The sequence below is a fragment of the Rutidosis leptorrhynchoides genome, chromosome 2 (genome assembly GCF_046630445.1).
Source record: "Rutidosis leptorrhynchoides isolate AG116_Rl617_1_P2 chromosome 2, CSIRO_AGI_Rlap_v1, whole genome shotgun sequence".
NCBI lineage: Eukaryota > Viridiplantae > Streptophyta > Magnoliopsida > Asterales > Asteraceae > Rutidosis > Rutidosis leptorrhynchoides.
In genome coordinates, this window is record NC_092334.1 from 462,149,328 (window position 1) to 462,172,500 (window position 23,173).

A 23,173-nucleotide genomic window follows, 5' to 3' on the forward strand; every position below is an offset into this window, starting at 1 on the left:
AAGAAAAAAGACTTTGTATGGACTCAGGAGGCGGAATCAGCTTTTCAAAAGATGAAGAGGGTGCTCGCAGAATTACCAACACTCACCGCGCCAGTAACAGGAGAAACGCTTATGTTGTACCTTGCGGCATCAAAAGAAGCAATCAGCTCGGTCCTTATCGCAGACCGCAGAAAGGTAATCTACTTATATTTACATTATTTATTTCACAGAAATTTAACACTGAGGTTTTCTCAGACGCAAATAACGGTCTACTTCGTGAGCAAGACGCTGACATCAAGCGAAGTAAACTATTCACCAATAGAAAAGCTAGTATATGCGCTGGTCCATACGGCGTGGCGTTTGCGCCGATATTTTCAAGCACATCCAATTGTGGTTCTAACTGATCAACCAATCAAACAGGTTGGTACATGCAAAATTTGCGGCAATGTTCGGGGTTACCACATTGATTAATGCAATCATTTTTCTTTCAGGTGTTGTACAAGCCTGAGATTTCTGGCCGAATGGCTAAATGGGCAGTCGAGTTTGGAGAGCATGAAATAAATTTTTCTTCGCGAAGCGCAGTTAAGGGTCAAATACTTGCGGATTACCTTGCAGAGTTACCTGCGGATGTCGAGGCATCAGCAGAACATCAAGATACGCCTGCACCAACTTTGTCACCATGGGAGTTATATACCGATGGTGCTCGCAGCGCAGCTGGCGCGGGTGCGGGTGTAATTTTAACTGGTCCAGACAGTGAAGAGCATACATATGCGCTACGGTTTAATTTTTCTGTTACGATCAACGAAGCAGAATACGAGGCTCTGTTAGCGGGTATGCGTATTGCGCATAAATTGAATGTTAAAATTCTGCACGCTTTTGTGGATTCAAAGCTGGTATGTAGTCAAGTCAGCGGGAACTTTGAAGCACACGACATTGCCATGCAGCAATATTTATCGCTTGTTCATAACCTCGCTGACCAGTTTGAAGCTTTTCAAATCTCCCACGTAATGCGGGGGCAAAATAAGAAAGCGGATGCGCTTAGCAAATTGGCTGCTTTGGCTTTTGATCATCTGGGGAAGAAAGTTCTTATAGAAGAACTGCATGCGAAATCCATTGTTATGATGCCTTTGGTAGCACATGTTGAGGAATCTAGCTCAACATGGATGACACCTATTATTGCTTTCCTGCGGGACGGCACATCACCTGCGGATTCCGTTGATGCGAAGAAGGTCCGCATCAAGGCACCACTGTATGCCCTTGAGGGTGATGTCCTATATCGAAAAAATTATTTAGGGCCGTACTTAAGATGTATTGGTCCGAAAGAGGCAGAGGAGGTTATACGCGAGGTGCATGAGGGTGCATGTGCTCTTCATTCGGGGCACAGGTCTATTGTGTCAAAAATTATGCGGCTAGGTTATTATTGGCCCACAATGTACGCAGATACTGCGCGAATAGTTAAGCAATGTGAATGCTGCCAAATACATGCACCTATTAGCAGGGCACCTGCGCATCCAATGATACCAGTCTCCTCACCATGGCCATTCTGCAAATGGGCAATTGACATAGTCGGACCATTTCCAAAAGGCCGAGGAAACATCAAATTCTTGATTGTTGCAATCGATTATTTCACGAAGTGGGTTGAAGCGCGACCGCTGGCAACAATTTCGGGAAAAAGGGTGCGAAACTTTGTATGGGAAGACATTGTTTGTCGATTCGGCATACCAAACGAAATCGTTAGTGATAACGGTACACAGTTTGCGGGGGATCCTTTTCGTAGTTGGTGCGCAGAGCTTAATATTAAGCAAACTTTTACTTCCGTTGCGCATCCGCAGGCGAATGGCCAGTGCGAAGTCACCAACCGGGATATAGTGGCCGGAATCAAAGCTAGATTGGGCCATGGCAGAGTTGGCTGGGTGGATGAACTACCAAAAGTTTTGTGGGCACATAGAACAACGCCGAAAGCAAGCACTGGCGAAACTCCGTTCAGTTTGGTTTACGGGTCAGAAGCTGTTGTGCCCGCAGAAATTGGGGTACCAACGTTCCGCATACAGAATTTTGACGAACAAAATAACTCAGAAGCTTTGCGGGAAAATCTTAATCTGCTTGAAGAACGCAGACTCTCTGCGGCGGTAAACGAAGCCAATAACAAGAAGAAAATTGCAAAGTACTACAATCAGCGTGTGCGTTCGCGCTCTTATAAGTGCGGGGACTTAGTTTGGCGTCAGAATGACGCAAGTCATGCGGAGGATACTGGGAAATTGGGCCCCCGCTGGGAAGGTCCGTATAGGGTAGCAAAAGCAAGCAACACCGGGGCATACCATCTCGAGACATTAGATGGAAAACCTGTGAAACGCACTTGGCACGCGACATTGTTGAAAAAAGTTATATGTAGCTGGATGGACCTGATCACTCCAATTTATTTTAGCACATTATTTTTTCTATGTATTTTCTGTCCGTTTGGATGTGTCGCGGTTGTAATCATTATTAATGCCAATTGAATATTTACTCGCGCATACTTTTATTGTTTATTTCTTTTTGTATGCGGTTCCTGCCTACTTAAGGGGTGTCCTCTAGCCCCCGTGCGGCAGAAGCCTGTTTGGTTACAAGGCTAGACATTAACGGCAGGTGAAGGGAATTGGTTTTCCCCTAGCCAAGCGCCACGCAGACTAGATGGCTGCTAAGTCGACTTAAAAATACAAGCATTGGTTTGCTTGTGCGTAATTACTCTCGCATTGGTTTGCGTGAGGAACTCTTAAGCATAAAAGCATTGGTTTGTTTTTAGTTGCGTTGCTTACCATACAGCTAAAGTGCACCTCTAGCACATGACAAAGCAATAACGCAGTAGCTTTTGAGTCTAAGTTGTTTAAGGTAAAATTGCTAAAATGTTGGTTTATTTTACGCAGTACCTGCTTATGCGCATGTGTTTTGGTTAACTGTGCACATAGGCATGCGGTTCATCTTTTGTTTTGATTCGCGATATATAAACAATTAATAGATAACGCATGCATAACACAATAATGCATAATATAAACTAATGGTATTACAAATAAATCGTTTCAAGTGTCTGCCCAACACGGGACTTAGGGCCCAAAAATTGTATTTACAATTGCCTTCCTGAACACAGGACTTGCGGCGCAAACAAATACAAGCTAACACTAATAATCCTTCTTGAGGAACCCGTCAACCGACATAGTCGGGTCCGCAGCAAAAGCATTGATCAGGGGGATTGGGATGGCTGTGATGGCTTCTTCCGCCTCCATTACCACCGCAGCCGTACCCTCCTTTACCTTCTTTTGTACGATGTCAGGGTACGGCGGTGTCAAACCGCAAGCTTGGATCACCTCCAGCACTGCCTTGTTGATTTCGTGGTCCTTCACCGCTTCAACGTAGGCGTTAAACTTGTCGGATACGGGCCCGGAATCCATCACCTTCTGCGCAATGGTAGGAAGGGCTGATGTCAAAGCTAAGGGATACGAAATAGTTTATATTTTACTAGGAAAAACTATTAAATATGCTACAATTTTACACAAGATATTTATTTATTTATAGAATGGATATACTTAAACCTTGCTACAACACTTATAGGCAGTGTACCTAATCGTACAGTAGTGTAGTCTTTAGTAAGTCCGGTTCGTTCCACAGGGAATCTTTTTTAAGCAAAGCTCAACGCTATATTAGTTTACTTTTATAAAAATACAAATATATATATATATATATAAGTAATATTATTATTATAAAGGGGGGTTTTTACCGTTTAATGACCGGTTTGTCGATTTTAAAACTTTAGTCGCAGTTAAAACCAAATGTAAAATATTAAGACTTAAATTAAAGCGTAAAGTAAATAACGATAATGAAATTGCGAATAATAAAAGTGCGATAAAATGAACTTGCGATAATTAAAAAGTACGATAATTAAAAGTGCAATTAAATACAATAACAATAAATAAAAATGCGATAATTAGAAGTGCAATTAAATATAAAATAAATGAAATTAAATATGAAATAAAAGAATTATGCTTATTTAAACTTCCGTAATCATGATGTTTGACGTGTTGATTTTAGTTTTATGCCCATGGGTTAATTGTCCTTTGTCCTGGATTATTTAATATGTCCGTCTGGTTTTTGTCCATAACAGTCCATCAGTCATAAATATAAAGTGCGAGTGTCCTCGTCAAATTATCCTTATACCCGAAGTTAAATATTCCAACTAATTGGGGACTTAAACTGTAACAAGATTTTAATACTTTGTTTAATAATTACACCAGGATGTCGACTGAGTGTAACCCAAGGTTTTAATATTTTGTTATCAATTATACTAAGTGTCCTTTGTACATAATTTCACCCCTGTTTTAATTATTCTAGTGGCTATTAATCCATTCCCGTGTCCGGTTAAATGAACGATTATTCGTACATATAAATACCCCGCCCATCGTGTCCGATTGAGTGTATATGGTAATTTATAGGGACGCCTAATTGTAAATCTTTATATTAACATTAACAAACTATCATTTAGTTAAACAAATATAAAGCCCATTAATAGCTCATAGTCTAATTTCCACAAGTGTCGTTCTTTTGTCCAAACCCCAATTATGATACAAAGCCCAATTACCCAATTTTAGTAATTAGCCCAACATCATGATTACTTCGTTTTAAATAAGCATAATAATAACTTAGCTACGAGACATTAATATAAAAAGGTTGAACATAACTTACAATGATTAAAAATAGCGTAGCGTTACACGGACAGAATTTCGACTTACACCCTTACAACATTCGCTAACATACCCTTATTATTAGAATTATAATTAAAATTAAAATTAAAATATAAATATAAATTTTTACGTAGTATTATAAGAGAAGAAGAAAAAGATGATGAAAATGATCAGAATTCGGTTTGCTTTATAGGGAGTTTCAAAACTGGGGGCTCCGCGACTCGCGGCCTTTTTGGCCTTCAAACTCCGCGAGTCGCGGAGTTTGCTTTTACAGCTCAGAGGAGTTTGGCTCTTTGTTTACCGACGGTTTATAATATATATAATATATATATATAAATAATATAATTAATTATATATTATATTATATTTATATACATAGTTAACTTGTAATTTTTAGTCCGTTGCGTCGAGCGTTGAGAGTTGACTCTGGTCCCGGTTCCGAATTTTCGAACGTCCTTGTGTACAATTTAATATCTTGTACTTTGCGTTTTGAATCTTGTACTCTTGTAATTTCGAGACGTTTCTTATCAATAATTGGAACCTTTTTGATTGTCTTTTGTACTTTTGAGCTTTTTGGTCGTTTGCGTCTTCAATTCGTCGAATCTGTCTTTTGTCTTCACCTTTTATTATTTAAACGAATATCACTTGTAAATAGAACAATTGCAACTAAAAGCTTGTCTTTCTTGAGGAATAATGCTATGAAATATATGTTCGTTTTTAGCATTATCAAATATTCCCACACTTGAGCGTTGCTTGTCCTCAAGCAATATCGTCTTGAGATACTAGAATCACTTCTTTATTCTTCACACTTTGTACATCAGTGATTTCTATATGGCGGTATAAACAATGGTAGTAACGATATGGTTTACAGTCCCACATGACTATAAAAATTTAGATCCATTAAGGAAATTGGATCTTTATGAAAACATTTGATCTTTTGAAAATTAAATCTAGTTTTTACCCTAGATAAGTTTTCCGGAATAACCCTTTACCGGTGTTTGCAAAATATTTTTGTGGGTTTGGTGGGTTTCAGATTTGAAAATTTTAGCTCAAAACTTATGGTTTTGTGTCACCCACTTGCTAACCTTGTATTTGGAAAGCAACACGTCCAGTTTACTTGTCCCGTATATTACCTTTCGGTAAACTACCGTCCGGTTGTAAAGGAAAGCGTTGAACAAGCAACTGTTAAGGCAATGTCCCCTGACATGCTTTTAATTATGGTCTATAACGTGTCGGACGCAATTACTATCCTTGGTAGGAGCAATAGTAAAGCTCACCCTTATAATTTTTCGATCTGGCACAAGGTCCTGTCTTTGACCATGCTATGCAACCACCGTTCTTACGGTTGACACCCGATTTAGTTCAGGTGACCTAATGAATTCCAGGTGAATTCCTAGGATTTTACGTTCAATGGTAATGAACGCATTGAAAATAGGGTTTTCAGAAAACAAATCGGTTTATAATTTTGATCAAAATATTTTCTCGTTCAAGCTCGAGTTTTAGATATCATTGAATTCCATGAGTTTGAATTCTCAATCTTTAAGGTCAATCTCTAGGATTGAGTAATATCAGTCTTAAAAGCTGATTTTTAATCTTTAAGGAGATTATCCTTTCTGGGGATCTGATTCATTAGTCTTATCCAGCTAATTTGCATGGCGCCCCCCCATTGTACGAGATAAATCCTTCTCATGGTTAGGATAAATCTGACCACTTGGCGACCCTGTTTAATGCTGAGGTCCGTGGATTTCCTGCTGATTTTAGTGATGACTTTTCTAGATTTTTCGTCAACCTACAGCTGGTCTGGACGACAACTTCATGACCTAAATCAAGAAGCGCGTTTCTTTTTCGGAAGACTTTACTTCCTTTTAATGATGGAATTGATTCATCGTGTAGATCCATCTCTTCTTTTCTTTCATCGGGTAAAACAGTTTAGTTTAGTCCAAAGCAAAAGTATTTTCAGTTATTTGTTACAGATATATGTGACATATGTTTAAGATAACTTGGTAAATTTTCCCACACTTGACTTTTATTTTCCTTTTTATCGTTCTCTATTCCATTTTAAATGAATTTTAACATTTTGGTTTGTTTCTCAATTTATGTCCTTTCCGAGGTAACAATAATTTCGGTGTTAAAACCTAGTTTTATCGTTCATAAATATGTATAAACATGATTTTGAGTTCATTTAATTGAAAATTTTGAAAAATTTTACTAGAATTGGGTAGTCAGTATATAAGACTAGGGATGTTCTTTATTATCAGAGAGCACTAGATTCTAATACAACTACTGCTTTACTAGTATTTTTAATGGTAACCAAGTGTATAAAGTAAAAAATTTTAAAATCCGAAAGAATTTAACCCCTTCCCACACTTAAGATCTTGCAATGCCCTCATTTGCAAGAAATCAGTAATTATTTAAATTATTGAGGGTGATTTGTGTGAAAATGATTAAATTTTTACCAAAGTTTCCAAATATATTGGCGTTTGTTTGCTGAATGATAAATGGTGCACATCATTTGTTCATTCCGTCTTGTTGTTATTTCACATATATTTTGCATCTTGTCGTCAAAATTAGTTGCTTTTGCTGAACTTAATGCCAGTCTTTGAAAATGCGTTGTTTTACCCTGTTGTTTACATAAGATCAACTGCAAACATATATACATATTTTTGAAGTTTGGTATATTACCCCACATTCAAAAATTATTAAAATCTAAGAATAAAAGTTAGATAATTATAAAAATGATTACAATATTAACAAAAGTATTTAACGTATCAATAATTACAAATTAAAAAAAATAAATAAAACTAAGTATACTAGGGATGATATTGGTACCAATAGGGGTTCCAGGCATAACCATAGGTGCTATAGAATGCTTCGGCAGGGTTATACGTAGGATATGGTGGCTGCATCTCTATAGACCAAGGAGGGAAGATGGGTTTCGGTGTAGGAATATAGTTTCTACCTATATGTTGGCAATGAGCTATGATTTGGTTCTGATGAACTTGCCAATCTTCAAATGCTCTCTGTCTAGCATTTTCGTATTCCTGAGAAGCTATAAACCTTTGCATTTCTTGCATCTCATTCCCCCCTCCTACATTACCTTGCTGTTGGTTTCTCTCCACCTGTGGATGTCTACCATGGTATCGTACTGCGGCGTTATTTCGCCTCTTCAAAACTTTCGCACCATGGTATACATTTAAACCTATAGTATAGCGGGGTTCTGGTTCTTCTACTAATAATCCCCCCCGACTTATATCCACACCGAGATATTCACCAATCAAAGTAATAAAAATACCACCTCCTATTATGCTATGCGGTCGCATCCCCCGAACCATAGCTGATAAATAATAACCCACACAATATGGTATACTTACAGCGCTTTGTGGGTCTCGAATACACATATGTTAAAACAAATCATGTTCATTTACTTTTTCCTTGTTCTTACCCCTTTGTGTAATCGAATTGGCTAAAAACCTATGAATCACTCTTAATTCGGCTCTATCTATATCCAAATAAGAGTAATTTCCCCCTTTGAAACGGTGATGGCTTGTCATTTGACTCCACACACCGTGTGTATCAAAATTTTCATCTATCTTTCTACCGTTTAGTATCAACCCTCTACAATCGGCAGATGCTAACTCCTCAGGCGTATATATACGTAAAGCCTGAACCATGTCTAGTAAAGACATGTGGCGCATCGAACCGCCTAACAAAAATCTAATAAAAGAACGATCGGTTAAACTAGCTACCCGATCATTCAACTCTATACTACACAACAATTCTTCACACCATACTTTATATACAGGTCTACGCATGGTGAATAAACGTACCCAGTCATTAAAAGTAGAATTACCATACCTCTGTACAAGTAATTCCCTAATTGGCCCGGCCAATTCTACAACTTCTAAGGGTCCCCATTCTATGACCCTCGGTACCTCAACAACCTTAGAATGAAGAGTATGCAAACCCCTTTGATATTTTGGATAATCTATCCAAAGTCTGTCAAATCTCAAGTTCGGGTGCAACTCTTCCAAGTGCATATCGGAAAAGGTCATGACTGGATGAGGTATATCCTGCTTGTAGTAGTTATCCACCTCCTGTTGTTCCGCATTCTCAGCAGGAGCATTGCGGGCTTGGGATGAAGATTCACCCCTTTCAGTCTGCAAAACACATCAAACACAAATTTTGTGCATACAAATATGCATTAGTGTCAGCAAAATCATCAATCAAAATAATTACAATGACATTATCAATTTATATCAAACTTAAGCTCATTTTCACATTTTTATCAAATCTACACTTTTTCAAATAAGCATATACGAAAATGTTCGCCAAGTTCATAAGCATTCAATTCAAATAACATGTCAAAATAATCATTACTAGCAATTAAACAAGTCTCAAATGGCATTATCTTTCAAAAATCAAGTTCATGAATTTTAGACTTGAAAAAGTCCACTTTAATTCTCAAAATCATGTTTAGGCTCAAAGTTTGGATCATTTAACTACCTAGACATGTTACACTACTCAATTTAGCAACAATTCATGACAAAAATCGGCCATAACCTGTTTATATCAAAAAGCCCCAAATTTGCTCAAGAACACAAACCCTAGATTACTCAAAAATTGAAGTTTAAGGCTTCTAATCATGTTAAACAGCATCAATCTAGGTTATACAAGCATAATACATAAACAATTTAATCATAATTACACTAAAAAGCATCAAAATCAAATTGGGGAAAAAATTGCTCAAGAACACCAAATTTCGGATTAAATGGTGTTTAGGTGTAGAAATTTACCGTTTTTCTTGAGTAATTCCTAGATAGCATCCTTCTAAACATGATTTTAGTAAAAGATTTGGTGATTAACGGTTAAAAATTGTGATTTTGGGGGTGTTTTTGGGTGTATTTTCGGAGTGTTTTTCGCTGTGTTTTTGAGTTGGGGGTGTGGACTGATCAGTTTGCAGCTCTTTATTTTTTTTCTTATTTCCGGTCCTCCCGCGACTCGCGGTGAATAACCCTTCAAACTCCGCGAGTCGCGGAGTTTGATATATATATATTTTTTTTTTATAATCATTAACTTATGAAACAATTAAGTACTTAATTTTAAAATTTTGTTTCCCTTGTTATTTAGGACGAGGTCGTTTCGGATTGATGTCCTAATCCGTCCCTCGACAAAATTTTAAAATTTGTCTTTTTGTAGCGATTGTTTTAAAAGCTAAGATTTTTGGGGTTTTTTAATGTTTTTGGCATACTTTAATTCAATGAGATTAAAAATAATGATAATAAAAGTTCTCGTCCCTCTCTCGGGTAAAGCAATTTCGGTTCAAAGACCTAGTCTTCAACTTACGACGAATTTTAAAAATCATATTTTTAACTTAATGAGATAAAGTAAATTTTTGTTTTTAAATTCACACAATTGAAATATAAAATTCAAAATTAATATTAAAAATTCACACCAAACTTAAAATTTGAAATGCATAAAATTAAAAATTCATATTTTAAAAATTCACACCAAACTTAATTTAAAAATTCATATTATAAATTCATACCAAACTTATATTAATTTTTCAAATATTTACAATTTTAAAAATATTGTTTTTACAAAATTTACAATATTAATTTAAGATTTAAATATTAATTTTAAAAACATGGTAAAAATAAAATTAAAATTCTTTTTGTCTTTTTATCCCACTTTAATCAATCAAATATTATCAAAAATATGCGCCCCTCTTTTCGGTAAAGTAATTTCGGTTCCAAGACCTAATTTAACTCATGACGAATTTTTGAAATATTTTGTGTTGATTGATTAAAGATATTTATACCTTAAGAATAAACGTTAAATTTCGCAGTGATGTAATAAATTTTTGAATGATATCAATAATTTCGGTCGCCAAACCTAATTTTATTCAATACCAATTTAATACTTTTTAGCGAACAAATTAGCGTTTATTATCAAAAGGTTAAAAATAAAAATAAAAACTGTACAGACATACCTGTGAAATACATTTCTTAGTTATATGATCTATCCCATTCATAAGATAGTCGGTTTAATTGGTTTTCCATGGCTACATAGGCGTAACCTCGAGCATTCAGTGTCTTTTCTTCTAAACATATGAACGGTCCGTCTCTACATAAAGTAACAAATTCGGTATTTGAATAGGTTTGATTATTTGAACATTTACCTCCATGTGACCATTTTCCGCATTTGTGACATCGTTCTAGGTGTCGTGCTCTTCTTTTCGCTGCGGATTTTGATTTTCCTTTACCAAATTGTAACTTATTATCTTCGCATCTGGATTCTTTTCTAACTCCGTCCATTCTTTCTCTGATTACTGATACTAATTCACTCGGTAGTATGTCATTATTACGTTTAGTGATCAAAGCGTGTAGCATTAGACCATGGTTTAGTTCACAGGCAGTCTTCATTTCGTAAAAACCTAAAAAAAATAAAAATTCAGAATGGGGGGAGAAGACTAGTTCTTTAGGGTCTGCTAGGGAAAGACCATTCGGGTTCCATTTTCGAGAACTACACGAAAACAGACAATCTAACTCTAACAGAAATACATATTATCCTTTAAAGACTTGATTCTCCCCACACTTAGTTAGCTGTGGTGTCGAAATTGTGATTAACTTCGTTGTCGACTTCCATCGGACCATGTATGTAATGTTTAACTCTGTGACCATTAACTTTAAATTCAATCCCATTTGAATTTATTAATTCTATCGTTCCGTATGGGAAAACTCTTTTGACTATGAATGGTCCAGACCATCTTGATTTCAATTTTCCAGGAAATAGCTTGAATCGTGAATTGAAAAGAAGAACTCTGTCTCCTTCTTTAAATTCTTTTGAACTTCTGATTCTTTTATCATGCCATTTCTTCGTTCTTTCTTTATAGATTAACGAATTTTCGTATGCTTCATGTCTTAATTCTTCTAATTCGTTTAGTTGACTTAATCGTAGACGTCCGGCTTCATGTAAATCAAGATTACATGTCTTCAAAGCCCAAAATGCTTTGTGTTCAATTTCTACTGGAAGATGACATGCTTTTCCATAAACAAGTCTAAAAGGTGTGGTTCCAATTGGAGTTTTGTAGGCTGTTCTAAAAGCCCATAGTGCATCCTCCAATTTAATGGACCATTCCTTCGGATTTGATCCTACGGTTTTCTCTAGAATACGTTTTAAAGCTCGGTTGGTATTTTCAACTTGTCCACTTGTTTGTGGATGATATGCGGTGGAGATTTTATGAGTTACTCCATATCTTTTAAGAACTTTCTCAAGTTGATTATTACAGAAATGAGTACCCCGATCACTTATTAAAGCTTTCGGTGTTCCAAACCTTGCAAAAAGACGTTTTAAAAAGTTGACTACGACTCGTGCATCGTTAGTTGGGAGAGCTTGTGCTTCCGCCCATTTAGATACATAATCAATGGCTACGAGTATATATAGATTATTATGAGATTTTGGAAATGGACCCATAAAGTCAATACCCCAAATGTCAAATACTTCACATACTTGGATGACATTTTGTGGCATTTCATCACGTTGACTTATTTTTCCGGCCCTTTGACATGCATCACAGGATTTGCAAAGAAGGTGTGCGTCTTTGTACATTGTAGGCCAATAGAATCCAGCTTCATAAACTTTTCTTGCTGTTAGTTGAGGCCCATAATGCCCTCTGTTGGTCCTGTGTGACAATGGTTTAATATTTTACTAGCTTCATCTCCAAATACACATCGGCGTATTATTCCATCGGGACAACTTTTAAACAGATGTGGATCTTCCCAAAAATAGTGTTTTATATCACTGAAGAATTTCTTTCGTCTTTGGTATGATAATCCTTTTTCAAGGAATCCACAAACTAAGTAGTTTGCATAGTCTGCAAACCATGGGATTTCTTTATAATCTATCTTCAATAGATATTCATCAGGAAAGTTGTCTTGTATGGCCGATTCATTTAGAACTTCTAATTCGGGATTTTCAAGACGAGAAAGATGATCAGCGGCGAGATTTTCTGCTCCTCTTTTATCTCGGATTTCAATATCAAACTCTTGTAAGAGTAAGATCCAACGGATTAATCTTGGTTTAGCATCTTGTTTTGAAAATAAGTATCTAAGAGCAGAATGGTCGGTATAGACCACTGTTTTTGCTAGAACGAGATATGATCGAAATTTGTCAAAAGCAAAGACAATAGCAAGGAGTTCTTTTTCAGTAGTTGTATAGTTCGTTTGTGCTCCTTGTAATGTCTTACTAGCATAATATATAGGTTGAAATCGTTTTTCAATCCTTTGTCCTAAAACGGCTCCCATTGCAAAATCACTTGCATCGCACATTAGTTCAAATGGTAGATTCCAATTTGGTGTTATCATGATCGGCGCATTAGTGAGTTTCTCTTTAAGAATATTAAAAGATTTGATACACTCATCTGAAAAGATGAATGGCGCATCCTTTTCTAGGAGTTTATTCATAGGAGTGGCAATTTTAGAAAAATCTTTTATGAAACGTCGGTAAAAACCGGCATGCCCTAGAAAACTCCTAACTCCTCTAACATTGGTGGGATGTGGAAGTTTAGCAATTACATCTACTTTAGCTCTATCCACTTCAATTCCTTCTTTTGAAATTTTATGTCCAAGAACGATGCCTTCTTTAACCATGAAATGACATTTCTCCCAATTAAGTACTAGATTTGATTGTTCGCATCTAAGAAGCATTCGTTCCAGATTAACTAGACATGATTCAAATGTATCACCGAAGACTGAAAAGTCATCCATGAATACTTCCATGCATTCTTCTATCATGTCGTGAAAAATCGCCATCATACACCTTTGAAAGGTTGCAGGGGCGTTGCAAAGTCCAAATGGCATGCGTTTGTAAGCAAAAGTACCATAGGGGCACGTGAATGTGGTTTTCTCTTGATCCTCGGGTGCTATTGGAATTTGAAAATATCCGGAAAATCCATCTAGAAAACAATAGTAACTATTTTCGGCTAATCTTTCCAACATTTGATCTATGAAAGGTAAGGGAAAGTGATCTTTTCTGGTGGCGTCATTTAATTTTCTATAATCAATACATACACGCCATCCTGTTACAGTTCTAGTAGGAATAAGCTCATTTTTCTCATTTGTAATGACAGTCATGCCACCCTTCTTAGGCACGCATTGAACTGGGCTTACCCATGGACTATCAGAGATTGGATAAATTAGACCTGCGTCTAGCAGTTTAATAATCTCTTTCTTAACTACATCTTGCATATTAGGATTTAGTCTTCGTTGGCGTTGCACATACGTTTTATGACCTTCTTCCATAAGGATTTTATGTGTGCAATACGAAGGACTTATTCCTTTAATATCATGAATCTTCAATGCAATGGCTGGTTTATGAGCTTTCAACACAGAAATGAGTTGTGATTTCTCATTTTCAGTAAGAGAAGACGATATTATTACAGGTAATTCAGATTCACCATGTAAATAAGCGTATTCCAAATGGTTTGGAAGTGGTTTTAACTCTAATTTCGGGGGTTCTTCTATCGATGATTTGTATCGATATCTGTCTTCTTCTTTTAGCATTTGAATTTCTTCTGTTGTTGGTTCATATCCATTAGCTATAAGTGTAGCTAACATTTCAGCTTCATCAATTGGTTCATTACCTTCCCCTAAAGAACATTCTCCTGTTCCTTGTAATTCTGTAAATTCTTCTAATAATTCTGCATATGCATCTATAGTTTGAATATAATAACATGTATCATCTGCAGATTGTGGTTGTTGCATTGCTCTATCAACTGAAAAGGTAACACTCTCGTCCTCTATACTTAGGGTCAGTTTCTTACCGAACACGTCTATCATTGCTTTAGCCGTGTTTAAGAATGGTCTTCCTAATATGAGAGGAACTTGAGAATCTTCTTCCATGTCCAGAACAACAAAATCTACTGGAAATACTAAAGTACCAACTTTAACTAGCATGTTCTCCATTATCCCTCTAGGATATTTTATTGATCTATCGGCTAGTTGTATGCTTATTCTGGTTGGTTTCAATTCTCCAAGGTCTAGTTTAGCGTATAGTGAATACGGCATTAGATTTATACTAGCACCTAAGTCTGCCAATGCTTCTATTGAACTAAGACTACCCAGAAAACATGGAATTGTGAAACTTCCTGGATCAGATAGTTTTTCTGGTATCTTATTCAACAGTACTGCTGAACAATTAGCATTCATAGTAACAGCCGAGAGTTCTTCCATTTTCTTTCTATTTGAGATTAGATCTTTCAAGAATTTAGCATATCTAGGCATTCCTGAAATCACATCAATGAAAGGAAGATTTACATTTATCTGTTTAAACATATCCAAAAATTTGGATTGCTCGGCTTCAAGTTTTTCTTTCTTCATTTTACTCGGGTAAGGAAGTGGTGGTTGGTATGGTTTAACATAAGGTTTAGCCTTAGCTGTATTATCTTCATTAATCTTTTCAACTACCGGTTCTTTTTCCTTATCTTGATCAGGTTGTGGTTCTCGTAGAGTAGGAATAGCTTCATCAGAAGTTACAGGTATTTCAGGTGGTTTAAGCGTTGTACCACTTCTTGTGGTAATGGCTTTAGCTGTTTCATTTCGGGGGTTAGCATTTGTATCACTAGGTAGACTTCCCGGTTTTCTTTCACCTATTAATCTTGCTAGGTTACTTACTTCTTGTTCCAGATTTTGAATAGAAGCTTGTTGATTTCTAAATGCTTGAGCATTTTGTTCATTGGTTTGTTTCTGAGAGGTGAAAAACTGCGTTTGAGTTTCAACTAGCTTCGTCATCATATCTTCTAAATTCGGCTTTTTATCATCGGTTTGTTGTGGTGGTTTGTTTTGAAAATTAGGTCTTTGCTGGTTGTAAGTATTATTGGATACTTGTTGATTGCTAGGACCTTGTTGGTTGTTGTATGGAATATTTCGGTTATAATTTTGGTTTTGATTGTAAATCGGTCTTGGCGGTTGATAATTATTCTGATAATTATTTCCAGGCCTTTGGTTTATGTATGAAATATTCTCTCTTTGTTCCATTGTTAATTCAATACTGAGACAATCTTTTGTCAAATGTGGTCCTCCACACTGCTCACAACTAATTCGTATTGAGTGAATATCTTTAGTCATCTTTTCCATTCGTCTCTCCACAGCATCTATCTTTGCGGAAATGGAATCTAAGTCATGGCTAGAATCGGCTCTAGCTGCTTTAGATGATCTAATGATATCTTTTTCTTGGTGCCACTCATGTGAGTGGGAAGCAGTGTTATCAATAATTTTGTAAGCATCAGTTTCGGTTTTCTTCATAATAGAACCACCAGCTGCTATATCTATGTCTTTCCTTGTAGTGATGTCGCATCCTTGGTAGAATATTTGTACTATTTGACAGGTGTCTAAACCATGTTGCGGACATCCTCTTAACAACTTTCCATATCTTGTCCATGCCTCATATAGAGTTTCATTCGGTTTCTGTGTGAACGTAACAATTTCTGCTTGAAGTCTTACGGCTTTAGATGCAGGAAAGAATTGTTTAAGAAATTTTTCAACTAAAACGTCCCATGTATCAATCGCCCCTTCAGGTAACGATTCCAACCAATCTTTGGCTTCTCCCTTTAAAGTCCAGGGAAATAACATGAGATATATCTGTTCATCCTCAACTTCTCGGATTTTAAATAGTGTGCAGATTCTATTAAAGGTACGTAGATGTTCATTTGGATCTTCCTTCGGTGCACCACTAAATTGGCATTGATTAGTCACCATGTGTAGAATTTGTCCTTTGATTTCATAATCTGGCGCATTAATGTCTGGATGAGTAATTGCGTGACCTTGGCCAGTGCGTTTAGCTCTCATTCGGTCTTCCATACTTAAAGGTTCCAGATTCTCCATAGTTGAATTTGTTGAATCGGAATCACTAAATGATTCTGATTTAATGGTTCGTTCCTCAACAATCTCTGTTTGAATGATTGGTGGTTCCGGGGGAAAGTTTAATGGTTCAGGATCTACGAACCGTTCCTGAATATTCTCTGGATTCTCAATTGTGAGGTTGGGTTCAAAAAATGGATTATCGGAAATTTGAACTGAAGTACTTGGTCGACTGGATGACGATTCTAAAGAAAAATCAACGGCGGTTATATTTGCTAAATGTCTTGATCTAGTTACAGGTGGTGAACGTACAAAAGGTGGTGAACGTCTTGCTCGGTGCATTCACTGAATATCCTATTAGTTTTTAAAAAGGAAAGAAAAATTATAATAAGTTATCCAATTAATAGACTTTTCTGATTTTGCCCACGTTTCGAATAGCCAAAAGATGCAGCAGAGGGGCAGGATTCGTTTGGTCTCAATATAATTGAGGACTGTTTGGCTCCAATAACCCGGTCCACGTACAAATCCAACTATTACTACGAACCAGAAAATTTTGATGTCTATTAATTTAACCACTTAAAATAAATTTTCGTAATTTTAAGAAATTTAGAGAAGAAGTAGAATAAAAATCTATGTCCTAAAACTAGAATAGCGAGAAATAAGAAAGAAAAAGAGTTCGTCGAAAAAGGTCGAAAAAGAAAAATGGTTGAAAAATAAAAGGTGACGAAAAAAAAAAATAAAAGAAACTTATAAAACTTAAAAATACTTTACTAACCTAACCTTATTACTACAACTAACTTAAAATTATAATCGCAAATTGAGATTACTAATTGGAATGATAATTGATACATAGGTAAAAGTCGTCTAAAAATATTAAAGCTTACAGGAAAAACTAAATCCCAAATGGAAATAACTTAAAAAGAAACTAAAACTTAAAAAGGCGTCGCAAAATTCTAAAGCACCTAAATCTTAGTCTAAAGAAAAAGCACTTAAGGAATTCTACGGCAAAGCTTAAAAATCTAGGAGTAAAAATGACTATGGCAAAAACTAAGTTTAAAACTAAATATGAGCTAAAAATACAAAAGTTACGCTAAAGAGATTAAAAAGGGACAAAATATAAAAATATACAAAAAGTTATAAAAATTACAAATATTATTTTTATATTATTTATTTAATAAAACTACTAATTTTACAATTTAATTAAACTAATTTAACTAAAATATAAATTAAATAAAACTTAAATTAAAAATAAACTTAATTATAATAATAATAATAATTAGGGTTAATAATAATAATAATAATTAATAATCCGTAATAAATGCTGAATTAGGGTTTTGTCGCCTGTCAGAAAATCTCCGCGAGTCGCGGTAATCAATGCAGCAAACCCCGCGAGTCGCGGGGTTCAGAAATTCAGATCTGAAACAGTTTAAAATTTACGCGTTTTTTTTTATTTTCTGCTTTCTGTTTTTTATATAAATAAAAGATATTTAAATAAAACTTATATTTTTATAAACTAAAATAAAAATAAAGAAACTTATAAAACTTTTAACAAACTCTTAAAAATATATAAATTTTTGTTTTTTTTTTCTTTTTATATTTTCGAATATTCAAAACGTATTTTTACAAAAGCGAATTTTAATAAAAGTAAACTAAAAATCTTTTTTTTTTTTATATTAGCGTTGCGCTTCCGGCTTTTAAGAGAGTTCCCCGGCAGCGGCGCCAAAAATACTTGATGTCAAAGCTAAGGGATACGAAATAGTTTATATTTTACTAGGAAAAACTATTAAATATGCTACAATTTTACACAAGATATTTATTTATTTATAGAATGGATATACTTAAACCTTGCTACAACACTTATAGGCAGTGTACCTAATCGTACAGTAGTGTAGTCTTTAGTAAGTCCGGTTCGTTCCACAGGGAATCTTTTTTAAGCAAAGCTCAACGCTATATTAGTTTACTTTTATAAAAATACAAATATATATATATATAAGTAATATTATTATTATAAAGGGGGGTTTTTACCGTTTAATGACCGGTTTGTCGATTTTAAAACTTTAGTCGCAGTTAAAACCAAATGTAAAATATTAAGACTTAAATTAAAGCGTAAAGTAAATAACGATAATGAAATTGCGAATAATAAAAGTGCGATAAAATGAACTTGCGATAATTAAAAAGTACGATAATTAAAAGTGCAATTAAATACAATAACAATAAATAAAAATGCGATAATTAGAAGTGCAATTAAATATAAAATAAAGGAAATTAAATATGAAATAAAAGAATTATGCTTATTTAAACTTCCGTAATCATGATGTTTGACGTGTTGATTTTAGTTTTATGCCCATGGGTTAATTGTCCTTTGTCCTGGATTATTTAATATGTCCGTCTGGTTTTTGTCCATAACAGTCCATCAGTCATAAATATAAAGTGCGAGTGTCCTCGTCAAATTATCCTTATACCCGAAGTTAAATATTCCAACTAATTGGGGACTTAAACTGTAACAAGATTTTAATACTTTGTTTAATAATTACACCAGGATGTCGACTGAGTGTAACCCAAGGTTTTAATATTTTGTTATCAATTATACTAAGTGTCCTTTGTACATAATTTCACCCCTGTTTTAATTATTCTAGTGGCTATTAATCCATTCCCGTGTCCGGTTAAATGAACGATTATTCGTACATATAAATACCCCGCCCATCGTGTCCGATTGAGTGTATATGGTAATTTATAGGGACGCCTAATTGTAAATCTTTATATTAACATTAACAAACTATCATTTAGTTAAACAAATATAAAGCCCATTAATAGCTCATAGTCTAATTTCCACAAGTGTCGTTCTTTTGTCCAAACCCCAATTATGGTACAAAGCCCAATTACCCAATTTTAGTAATTAGCCCAACATCATGATTACTTCGTTTTAAATAAGCATAATAATAACTTAGCTACGAGACATTAATATAAAAAGGTTGAACATAACTTACAATGATTAAAAATAGCGTAGCGTTACACGGACAGAATTTCGACTTACACCCTTACAACATTCGCTAACATACCCTTATTATTAGAATTATAATTAAAATTAAAATTAAAATTAAAATATAAATATAAATTTTTACGTAGTATTATAAGAGAAGAAGAAAAAGATGATGAAAATGATCAGAATTCGGTTTGCTTTATAGGGAGTTTCAAAACTGGGGGCTCCGCGACTCGCGGCCTTTTTGGCCTTCAAACTCCGCGAGTCGCGGAGTTTGCTTTTATAGCTCAGAGGAGTTTGGCTCTTTGTTTACCGACGGTTTATAATATATATATAATATATATATAAATAATATAATTAATTATATATTATATTATATTTATATACATAGTTAACTTGTAATTTTTAGTCCGTTGCGTCGAGCGTTGAGAGTTGACTCTGGTCCCGGTTCCGAATTTTCGAACGTCCTTGTGTACAATTTAATATCTTGTACTTTGCGTTTTGAATCTTGTACTCTTGTAATTTCGAGACGTTTCTTATCAATAATTGGAACCTTTTTGATTGTCTTTTGTACTTTTGAGCTTTTTGGTCGTTTGCGTCTTCAATTCGTCGAATCTGTCTTTTGTCTTCACCTTTTATTATTTAAACGAATATCACTTGTAAATAGAACAATTGCAACTAAAAGCTTGTCTTTCTTGAGGAATAATGCTATGAAATATATGTTCGTTTTTAGCATTATCAAGGGCGGTGCGAAGCTTTGATAAGTCCGCCTCTGCCAGTTCGCGGCATGTCACCGCGTCATCCTTCTCCCTGTTCACCCTTTCCAGCTCCACCCGCAGACGCTCAGTCTCCCCCTTAGCTTGGTCAACCGCACCAACCAGCTCGCGGTTTTTCTTCCTTTCCTCAATCAGGGCGGTTTTTGTTTCCGCCGCAGTCGCCTCCGCCGCTTTGCGCGCCTCCTCTGCGGCATCCCTGTCTTTCTTAACCTGATCAACCCCCGCTTGCAGCAGCCCTAATTCTGTTTCTTTCCGCACGGCCACTTGATACAGGTTAGTGGAACGGAGGGCTTGATCCGCAACCATGCCAAAAAAGACAAGGCCGTTTTGAATGAAGGCGTTGAGCGCCTGATTAAATGGCAGTGCGGCTAGTTGGTTGCGGAACTCAGCCGGGAAGATTTGTTGGAGGAAGGCGGATTGCTCTGCGGCGTTTTCCGCCGATGACTGGGTGAGTTGCGCCAGGTTCGCCAATCGGAAACTGCCGTGTGGCGGGGTTGGTGTAGACTCAGAGTCAAGGTGTATCGTCTTGTCCTTTGACTCGGCGGTAGCTTCAAGGTCCGGATTGACCCGCGGTGGGGTGTGATGCGTCTCTTCAGCATGCTCTGCGTATTAATAAATGGTTAAATACATGAAAAACTTAAGTATGCGGTATGCGCGATGGGGGAACGCTTACCAGAAGATGGGGGAGGTAGATCCGCTGAGCGGGGCTCGATGGGAACGAAGTTGTCGTTCCGCTTATCCTCCCTCTGCTTGGGAGTGAGTTTCTTCTTCTTCTGTTGGGGTTGGGAGGCTTCGGCGGCCTTGCGCTTATTACCGGAGGTGGCAGGTGCATTCTCGCCAACATTCTCCTGCTCCAACTGCTCATTCACATTCTGCTTGCGGAAGGAAATGCCCGCAATCTCCTCTGCAGTCAGTACTTTCTTCATCTTCATCTCTGCAAACATGTACGCATGCGTTAGCATATATAAATAGCAAACTGTTATGTTAGTACGTGATCATACTATTCCTACCCTTTCCATCCGGTCCGACTATGGCTGGACGCACATCTTCCCATGGCCAGTGTGCGGAGATCTTCCCTAACCGCAACATTACGTTCCCGTATGACCGGTGCACCAGCTGTGCGTTAGCGCACTCCGCCAATAGCTTTGTTTTCTCGTCATCAAGGACCGGGGTTTTGTTCACATCCTTCTCCACCTTCTCGCACCATATAAGCGTTTGCGAAAAATTGGTACCAACTACAGTTTGGTCAATGTAAAAGAACGTTTCTTTCCAGTTACCCGCATTCGACTTTGGGGTTTTTGTGAAATTTTGTCGGGCGAAGAAGGTGAACCAGGATTTGTGGTGATTGGCCAAGCGGTATAGATGACAGAAAACTTTGACAAGCGGTACCTTGTTGAGTGCGACGCACCACATCTCAAACAGTACTATTTTACCTATGGCATAAGGGTGTAGTTGCCCTAATCCCACTCTGAAGTGGTCTAGTACGCCTAGGAAGAAGTCGGAGGGGGGAACCCTAAAGTTGCTGTGCTTGAACGCATGTTCGTAGATGGCCACCTTCTTCTCCGGTGGCTCGTGAGCACGCTGATTAGACAAGGGTGGCACCGGATTGTACTTCGCTAACGGTGGGTATTGTTTGACTAAGTAATCAATGTGTTTCTGCTCTATAATCGATCTAACACTATCTACATAGGTCTCGTTAGCCTTAGTCATTTTCTATAGAGTGGTTGGAGAATTACTAACCTTTAGACGGTGGCCGGAGTATTTAGGATTTGATCGGAATTGAATATAGCAGCGTATTAGGGAAGCTTGGAGCTGAAAAATGGAAATGTGTGTGAATTGGGGCTATTTATAGTGAAGATTTGGAGTCATGGGGTGGAATGGTGTGATCGTGGCTGTACACGTGTTACGCGATCAACGGGTTGCATTTTCAGTGCGCGCGTGGATGTCAGTTGGGTATTGTTACCTATGAGCGCGTGGCTGACACGCGCCTGCCAACTGCCACTTTACGTCTTGTCAGCCGAATGGGCTTCTGCGACAGTGACAGGCATTAAATGACCTCGAAACGCACGCGGAACATTGAATGCTAGCCGTTTTCTTGTTTTTCCGCTTAATAGTTTAATATCATATGTCTTGCGCCATATAACATCAAACTGGGGGGACATAATGATACCGCAACCCGCATGCGCACCCCATATGTATGCGGGCACCCACTATTGTGCGTATGCGTGTGCTCATGTGCGTTATGCGGTATGCGGGTTCGTATCTAATGCCTTTGTTCCCGGTACAGCGATTACTTGGCTATCAAGTAAATATCTTTTCCATAATTACATCCGTGATTCGGGGGAGTTCGTTATGGAAAGGATTGTCATTATCTCGGATGGTTCTAGAATTAGGGTTTGCCTATATATACAAACCCTAACTATCATTCTAAACATCATCACATTACGTAACTACCATCTGCCACACGTCTTACGTAATTAAGCATCATTCTCCGTCTCTTCAAGGTTAACAGGTTAGTTCTTCATTAAACTAGCACCTACAACCTTATTTGGGGCCTTCTGATCAGCGACCGCTATCGAAGGTGGACTTAATCACTTGGCCACCCCGCCGACATCGTCATGTCAGCCAGGGTTATTCACGGTAGACGGACCGGAGAGCCTTGTTCTAAGATCCTTAAACCCCACCAACGTATTGAGCAGGCATGTTAAACCCTATGGTGAAAACATGCATGATCATTTAGTTTTTAAACTCAAGAAATCTATTTATGGGCTTGAGCGAGCTTCTCGTCAGTGGTACTTAAAATTAGATGAAGTAATGAAGAACACAACTTCATCAAAAATCAGGTAGATCAATGTGTGTACCTCTAGATGA

General features: G+C 36.8%; 1 protein-coding gene and 1 long non-coding RNA gene across 2 annotated transcripts in view; both read right to left on the reverse strand.

Moving 5' to 3' along the window:
• LOC139892541 (uncharacterized) overlaps window positions 1-23,173 on the reverse strand; it is a 39,224-nt gene that overhangs the window by 10,478 nt on the left and 5,573 nt on the right. The gene's annotated exons all lie outside the window — the stretch shown is intronic.
• Window positions 214-21,491, reverse strand: LOC139894241 (uncharacterized). Its single transcript, XM_071877446.1, has 4 exons — window positions 20,976-21,491; window positions 20,321-20,904; window positions 3,267-3,410; window positions 214-267 (listed from the first exon to the last, which is right to left on the reverse strand). The coding sequence occupies exons 1-4, from the start codon at window positions 21,262-21,264 to the stop codon at window positions 214-216; spliced, it is 1,071 nt and encodes a 356-aa protein (XP_071733547.1). The 5' UTR covers window positions 21,265-21,491.